The following is an 8,604-nucleotide window of genomic DNA, read 5'->3' on the forward strand; positions in this document are numbered from 1 at the left end:
AGGTAACTTACACCCTAGTTACACACCTAATTATTCATTCTTTTAAACGATAGGATCTGTCAAAGAACAAGAGTCCAACTTAAGAATTCTGATTTCTTAATAGCAGATTGGAATGGTGATTCTGTAACTTTAAAAAAGCAAAGTTCCAATAAAAACCCATTAACTACTTTCAAATACAGCAAGCCCCCTGTCCAGCTGTGAAAAGTACTAGATGATTCTTATTTGCCATTTGTGTTATTTACGGTCCATGACTTTTATGGTAACTGGTTCCTATTATTGGTTTCTGTTAATGTAAAACATAAGTGAGCATAAATGAGGCGTGAGTCATTTCTCTTTATCAGCCGCACAGTCTCCACTCGGCGCCCACAGAAGCTCCAGCTGCACCCTGTTAGTGAGCACCTAGTTAAAGAAGAGGCTTGTAAGAATAAGGATGTGATAGAGATCTTCGTCCATTTTGTATTATTCTCTCCGTCACAACAGTGACAGAAAGAAAACCACGTGTCATGAAGGACACAGCAAATCCAGAGCTGCCTTTGATGCATACTTGTGCAGATCATGATCGTGATGCTATGAGCCAAGAGTGGACTCCATGTAGCTAGCGTGACTGCTCACCTTAGCAGGAGGCTGTGCTCAGGGTCACCTCAGGGCGTGGGCTTTCTCCTGCTTTTCAGTTGTGTCAGAGACTGCTGTTAGAAGCAATGGTGACCACATGCCCATGCCCCACCTAAGCTAAAGCGTGACTGAATCCCAGCACAGATGTGGGGAAGTGGGTAAGAAACCCCAGCCCCACCTAAGGAGCTATTGGTGACCAATGGCTGCTGGGAGGAGGAGAGTCATTCTCGTTTAAGGGTGAGACTCTTGGTAGCTTGGCCAGACTCCAATGATGAGCCAACACTGAAGGGCATTTAGGGTGTGTACTAGAGTATGTGAAATTAAAACAAGGCAGGGAGTAGTAGGGGTGTGCAGGGAGCGGAGGGGTCTAAATATGATCGAGGTACATTGTGTGAAATTCAGGAGAGTTCAACAAAGGGGGAATACAAATTATTTGTAAATGAACTCTTAAGAAAAAAAAAATGTTAGTTAAAACAAAAACAGAATTCAGAATAAATAATACCTAAAATAAGTAAAACAACAAAAATGTGGCTTGTCTATGTTTAGAGGACCACCAGTTAAATATTAAGATTTGGCATCCATCTAAAAGCTTTCATTTAATGAAAAACACATGGGAGCGTGTCTCTGCTTACAAGACTTGTGAAAAGTTAATAACACTCACGGTCTTTTTAAATGTTTTTACTTACTGCAAAGGGAAAAGAATCATTTTCAGTTCTAGTGGAAGAAGTGTGCCTTTAGAATTAGACACAAAACAACCTGCAGCTGTACGTTAGCCAGTTAGCGCAGGAAGAACTTCTTGATGTGGTGGGGAAACGTCTGCTTAATCTGAAGCATTTTTAAGACAATCATATAAAATATGAGTGAATCTTTCTGGAAGGTAAGTGGTATTCTTATTTTTTGTATTCTTGTATTTTCTATCTCTGAGACTTCTAGAAGCTCACTGCCATTGTTGCCAGTGATGTGTCTGAAACTCTTCCATGATGAAGCATGTGTGTCTCCCTACCTTGTCAGGGGCCCTTCCGAGACATCCATGAAGTTCTGGAACAGCGCTACAAGCCTCTGGAGCCCACGTTGAGAGGGGCAGAGCCAATTAACCACTTACAGCTGGCCAGAGAGGCGCTCAAGCAAGAGGATCAGATGCGAAACCTAAATGAGAAAATGTGAGTTCTTAGCTTAGACCACACCTGGGTCATGTTTTAAATCATCAACTATCTCCTATTACTTAGTATTATAGAGAGTCTTTAAAAAGAAATTTCTGTATATGAATGTTTTGCCTGCATATATGTAAGTGTACCCATGCATGCAATGATCACAGGGACCAGAAGAGGGCATTGTGTCCCCTGGAACTAGAATTAATAAATGGCTGTTAACCACCATGTGGCTGGTAGGAACTGAACTTGGGTCCTCTGCAAGAGAAGTCAGTGGTCTTACCCACTGAGCCATCTCTGCAGTCCCTATACAGAATCTTGTAATGTGAAGAAAGGTAAAGCCACTCTTAACCTATCCAGAGGCAATCATTTGATAACACACAGTGTTGTAAATGAGGCAATATTGGTATATACATCCCTCAGAGGATAAGTGCAAATCCATATGCTGCTCCCCTGAAATGCGTAGTTGCTCAAAGGAAAGCAAATAAAAATTGCATTTTTGGAGGGATAAGTGATGATCATGTATCTCTAAAGATAAGATCTTTAATGAAAGCACATTGCTTATAATGCTTCTAAAATAAGATACGATAAAATAAAACACATTTTCTTTGAACTAAATCACATTCAGACACAACAGTGTGACTTTCCAGTTTTATTAAATCTTGTGCATTGACTGAGAAGGATAACAAAAGACAGAGGTAATTCACCAGCACACACAGTGCTAATGTGCTGGCATTACTGACTTGGGTCTCAACACATAGATCTTTTCCTGGATACTTCATTTCCCTTAAGGTACTTTGTCAGCAACAGAATTGGGTGTAACTTATAATAGACATTTTCACTCTAGAATGGCCTTACTCTTATTATTGTTATTATCCTAGCTTGTCTTGTATAATCATCATTGCAATGTATTTTGTAGTAATATTTTAACCATTTATATACTAAATGGTAATTACATTATTATGTTATTATAAAACAAGGGATTTTAATTATACTGTAATAATTTGCTATAATAAAATTACTACTATAAATTCCTATATAATAGCTTAATATAACATATAAAAATGCCATACAAAATAGTTACTAATTATCATGTATGTTACATGACAATAATTTATACAGTGGTAATTACACATACATTAAAATGTATTGTGTTATATAAAGGAACCAGAATCACCTTTCTCCTTCACAGTGGGTTTTGGATCATTTTGTCGGTTGAGGAAGATATATATATGCCTATTGTGATGAAAAAATTTTAAAGCAACTTTTGAAAACTAACCTTAAGGATAAAGGTTTCATGCATCTTAAATAATTTTATAGTTTTGGGGTTTTTCTTCAAATATTTTTATTTATTTTTTATGTGTATGAATGTTTTGCCTGGATGTATGAAAATGCACCTGTGTCAAGCAATGCCTACAGAGGTCAGAAGAGGGTGTCAGATCCCCTGGAACTGGAGTTATGGAAGGTAATTAGTCATTATGTGGGTGCTGGGAATTGAACCCAGGTCCTCTGGAAGAACAGCAAGTGTTCTTACCCACTGAGCTATCTCTCCAGGCTAGCTTTTCATTTATTGCAATTACTTGCTATGAAAATAATTAACTACAGTGTGTTTAGCAGACTCTGTAACTCATTAAGTTAATCCAGTACATGATAAATAAGAAAAAAAAAAAGACTTATGTCAATTAATTTGGGGGAAGATATATTGACGTTACTGCAGAAATTATAGAAAATTAATGCTGCTCAGATTTGGACAAGCAAAGTATAAAGGTATAAATATTTAGTAATATTACTAAAAATTCTTTTGCTTTTTCCTTAGATGAAAGGGCTGATTTTATAGCCCAGGCTAGCCCTAAATGTGGGATCTTTTTGCCTTAACTTCACCCAGCTAGGATTTCAGGTGTGCACCACCCTGCCCAGCTCAGGGTTCTTTGCTATCTTTAGCAATGCAACTTGTTTATTAAAGGGCAGGACCACTTAAGAAATAATTGACATTATTTAATCATCACATTGATGTTTGTGAAGAAATTATTGTATACAAAAGATATACACACATACACATAGAATAAAAATAATAAAATTTTTTTTAAAAAGTCAACATGGTACCATTTCTTAGATCAGCCAAGAAAGTTCAAATATCACAGTTATCTGCAAAGAAAGGTGCACAGTCGTGCTCTTCATGGAGAATTTGTAAATAATGTCTGACCTTATGGTCTTCCTGGTGACCCTTCATGCTAAAGCTTTTAGTTACTGCAAAGTATAAGATTATCCGACCAATTAGAAACAAGCTAAGTTGGAAAAGATGACAAATTAACTATGCTAAGCAACTGATTTCAATAGTTAGCCCAGGGGCAATGGTACTATCAGAAGATTGAAATACTGATCATTTGATTTCTTCTGACAGCAGTTGGATTTTTAATAAATTGGATAGCGTACAATTATATTCTGTATAGAAATGTTAGAAAGTTAGGCTTGGTGTGTCTGATTATAATGATTTCATGACAAAAATTATGGAAAGAAAAATCAGCCACGGTGGCACACGCCTTTAATCTCAGCACTTGGGAAGCAGAGGCAGGCAGATCTCTGAATTTAACACCAGCTTGGTCTACATAGGGAGTTCCAGGACAGCCAGGACTACACACAGGGGCATCTTGTCTCAAATAAAAAGTTATAGAAAGAAGTATACTCTTACTACAAAGCTGCATTTTTTTTTTAAACACAAAGACCCTTTTCCTCCATCACCAGTTTACCTATAAGAAATTAAAGACGGAATTAAAGACAAGGTGTCTGTTAGGCCTAAAGCTTGCTTTTTGATATCGGTATTTCAAGGGGAAGGTAGAGCTTTTTATTTCCAATCTTAAGGGTTCAAAGGGCAGCATTATATGTGTAGGTTTGATATGGCTAGTGACTTTTGTTTTCATATCAGCATGAAAATGACCATGTCGGGGCTGGAGAGATGGTTCAGTGGTTAAGAGCACTGGGTACTCTTCCAGAGGACCCAGGTTTGATTCCCAGCACGAACATGGTGGCTAACAATGGTCTATAACTCCAGTTCCAGGGGATCCTACGCCCTCCTCTGGTCTCTGTGGGCTTTGCTCAACACGGGTGTGCTTACACACATGCAAGCAACACTCATACACATACAATAAAAATAAGTAAATAAAAAAATTAATGGCAATGCTTTTTAGTGGAAAGAGTGTGATCTTTGCAACTGGAACTATGTGAGTTCGAGCCTTGAGTCCTAGAACCTCAATAGTGTGCACCTGAGAAAGTACTTTTACCTCCCTCTACCTCTCCTTCCCAGTCAGTCATGGGGAGGTAGACATTTACCTTAAAGGGTTGTGATGAGGATTGAATGAGACAATAAACACAAAGAGCTAGTAATATAGTGGGATATTTATTAAAATGAGGACTATCAGGCTGGGGAGGTGGCTTAGTGGGTAAGAGCACTTACTGCATAAGCATGAGGGCATGAGTTCTAATCTCCAGTGTCCATGTTAAAAAACTGGGCATGGCCACTTTCAGGGATGGAAACAGGAAGTTCACTGGGGCTGTGGTCAGCCACTCTAGCTCCAGGCTCAGGGAGGAACCCTGTCTTGGGGAAATAAGGCAAAGGGGACATCTATCCTCCTCTACCTTCTGCATGCATATGCACATGTGCACACATACAACAGTGATCAGAATTTGCATGTGCTGCAGGTATCATAATTCTGCATACCAGACATCCAAGAAGCGGGGGAAGTCACAGGTTACAAATATGGGCTGGGCTTTACCTATTATTCCAAGTTTAGTGGGCTTCAGAAACTTTTACCAGCTTTGACCCTTTTTTAAGCTCAGTAAATTTTTATTTGACCCAAGGTATATTTATATATATGTAAATAAAATATTTACCAATAGCCAGGCATGGTGGCACATGCCTGTAGGCCCAGCACTTGGGAGGCAGAGTCAGGCGGATCCCTGTGAGTTCAAGGCCAGCCTGGTCTACATAGTGAGTTCCAGGACAGCTGGGGCTACAGGGAGATCCTGTTTCAAAAAGACAAAAAAAAAAATTACTGATAATAAATCATAAAGAAATTTACTTTAAAACAATTGTTTGTTATAGATATGATTTACTATATATTAAAGTGAAAGCAAACTTGCATACCAATGAGATGGATGTGCTTATTTATTTTCATACGAAGAATTAAGTCCTGGCTGGATATTTACTACAGCAGGAAGCAGAGCGTCTCAGCGATCTTCAAGCTTGATTGGCATTTATTTTGATTTTTAAATTATCCGTGTAGACAGTGCGATTTTGCTTGAATACACAGTACAAAATGCAGAAGTGTTTAGAGACATTGCAGAAGCTGAAATTTCTGTCTTAATCCAAGATAAAGTTCCTTGAACATTTTTTAATGAAACTTAAGCCAGCCACTTATATAGTAATTTTTATAACCAAGCGTTTTAACACAGTACAATTCAAAGATGCATGAATTTGTACGCTGAGGACTGTACTTGAGAGTCTGTTTCCCAAAGCAAAGGCCATGCACCTGGGTGAGAAACTGGCTGTAGTAAGTGGAGGTTGACAGCGTGCTGGGGAGAAAATAATCAGAGTATATTATGCACACGTATGAGAGTCTCGAATAACAAAATTAATAAAAGAGTTGACTAAACCCCAGTGGATAAACTTGCACTGAGGGACATCTCAGGACACTAACTGTACACAATTGGCCTTAATACAAATGACAGAATGTATGAACTCCAGTGGGGGGAGGGGGGCCTATGGGCAGTGCCAAAGGGGAAGGGGGTATAAAGGTGATTTTATGTACAAAATACACAAAAATTCAATACAATTTTTAAAAAGTTCAAGAAGAAGGGAAACACCTTTGTTTTCAGCAATTAAAAGTTTATGATTGTTTAAGAGCAGAGGAAATGCATTGCAGTTTGTGGCATAGAAGAGTCTCAAATCTTAGCTGAGGTGTCTCAGGCAGGGCTTGTTGGCATTGGGTGGCATTAATTGAGGCGGAAAGACCCGCTCTAAACGTGGGAATCACCGTTTCATGGGTGGGCCCCTTAATGAATGAAAAGGAGGAAGGGGCTGAGCAGCAGTGATGTCTCCTCTGCTTCTTGGCTGCATGCGGTGTGCCAGCCACCTCACATCCAGCCACCAAGCCTTCTCCACCAGGAGCCAGAAAAACCCTTCCTCAAGTTGCTTTCATGGGCTAATTTTGTGTCAGCAACAAGACAAGTGACCCAGTTATGTCTGTGAAGAAATCTGCTGGGTACAGTGAAACTCATTTGGAAAATTACATAGGAGTTTTGTTGTAAGGTAATAGGGCAGAACTCAGCTGACTTTAGTCTTTTCCTCTACCTTTTCTTCCTTCTGAATACAATCTGTGAATGGTCGCTTCTGTCTGAGAGACTTAGCTACCTCTTCTGTGCCCATGGTCTCGGTTCTTTGTCTCTAAGGTCTTGCTCCTTCATTTCAGAATTACGTTTTCAACTGCCTTCTTTCTTTGCATCTCAACCAGATGTCTAAAACTTGGTGCCTGACACACTGGCCTCCTTGTTCTCTCTTGTTCCTGTCTTGAATTGTCTGTCCGAGGTGGAGATTCATGAGTTACCCTCTTCTCCATCACCATTTCCCATAAGTCCTCAAGTTCTGTTTATTCCAGCTTTTAAAAAAATTTTTATTTTTTATTTCATGTGTATGTGTGTATTGCCTGCATGTAGGTAAGTGCACCTGTGTGGTGCAATGCCCACAGAGGTCAGAGGAGGCTGTCAGATCCTTTGGGACTGGAGTTATAGACAGTTGTTAGCTGCCATGTGGGTGCTGGGATTCGAACCCAGGTCTTCTGCAGGAACAACCAGTGTTCCTAACCGCTGAGCCATCTCTCCAGCCCCTTATTCCATCTTTTAAGTATTTTCAATTCACCCTCTCTTTACTTCCTACTGCCTTAATTTACATTGCCATAAAAATGCCTTCCATCTTACCTGCCCAGCTTCTCTAATGAAATTCAGCCATGCTATTTTATTCGAACAAAACACTTTTCTACAGCTTTTTACAACCTGCAGAATGAATTTTAGCTCCTTTTGCAAGACCCACATCCTTTTAGAGCAGACCAACGTCACTCCTCCACCTCGCTTTCGCCACGTTCAGGAAGGGACAGTGCACCAGACACTGAGCTACTTTTGTTCTTTGTGACCCATATCTATCCTTTCTGCAAGAAATTTCCTTCTCCCTGGATTTACTTCATTTTTTCAAACCTTAAAAAAATTAAAATAGCATTTCCTTTTACTTTTTAAAAAAATTGAAGTCACAGGGCTAGAGATATGGCTCAGTGGTTAAGAGCACTTCAGGAAGGGACAGTGCACCAGACACTGAGCTACTTTTGTTCTTTGTGACCCATATCTATCCTTTCTGCAAGAAATTTCCTTCTCCCTGGATTTACTTCATTTTTTCAAACCTTAAAAAAATTAAAATAGCATTTCCTTTTACTTTTTAAAAAAATTGAAGTCACAGGGCTAGAGATATGGCTCAGTGGTTAAGAGCACTGGCTGCTCTTACAGAGGACCAGAGTTCAATTCTCAACACCCACACTTGGCAGCTCACAACTTCCCAGAACTCCAGCACTAGGGGATCCGACGTTTTCTGGCCTCCGTGGGCACTCAAAGCACCTACACACACACACACACACACACACACACACACACACACACACACAAATCACTATGTGAGAATAAGGGCAAGTATAACTAAAGCGAGGAGTTTTCATTTTGTGTATGTTTCCAAGCATTGGAAATGGTCTAGTTTTTTTTCCCCTCTGAGTGACAAGTGCTTGGGACATGCTCACTTTTTGAAGAAAAT

The 8,604-nt window shown here is 39.5% G+C and overlaps 1 protein-coding gene across 1 annotated transcript in view; it reads left to right on the forward strand.

The window, feature by feature from the left end:
* Positions 1-1,122: 1,122 nt before the first annotated feature.
* Positions 1,123-8,604, forward strand: part of Spata17 (spermatogenesis associated 17) — a 66,678-nt gene continuing 59,196 nt past the window's right edge. Inside the window, exons 1-2 of the mRNA XM_029560504.1 lie at positions 1,123-1,489; positions 1,624-1,772. Coding sequence (XP_029416364.1) covers positions 1,469-1,489; positions 1,624-1,772 — 170 coding nt within the window. The 5' untranslated portion in view covers positions 1,123-1,468. The remainder of the gene's footprint in view (positions 1,490-1,623; positions 1,773-8,604) is intronic.

Source organism: Nannospalax galili, unplaced genomic scaffold (assembly GCF_000622305.1).
Source record: "Nannospalax galili isolate Female #2095 unplaced genomic scaffold, S.galili_v1.0 scaffold2232, whole genome shotgun sequence".
Classification (NCBI taxonomy): Eukaryota; Metazoa; Chordata; class Mammalia; order Rodentia; family Spalacidae; genus Nannospalax; species Nannospalax galili.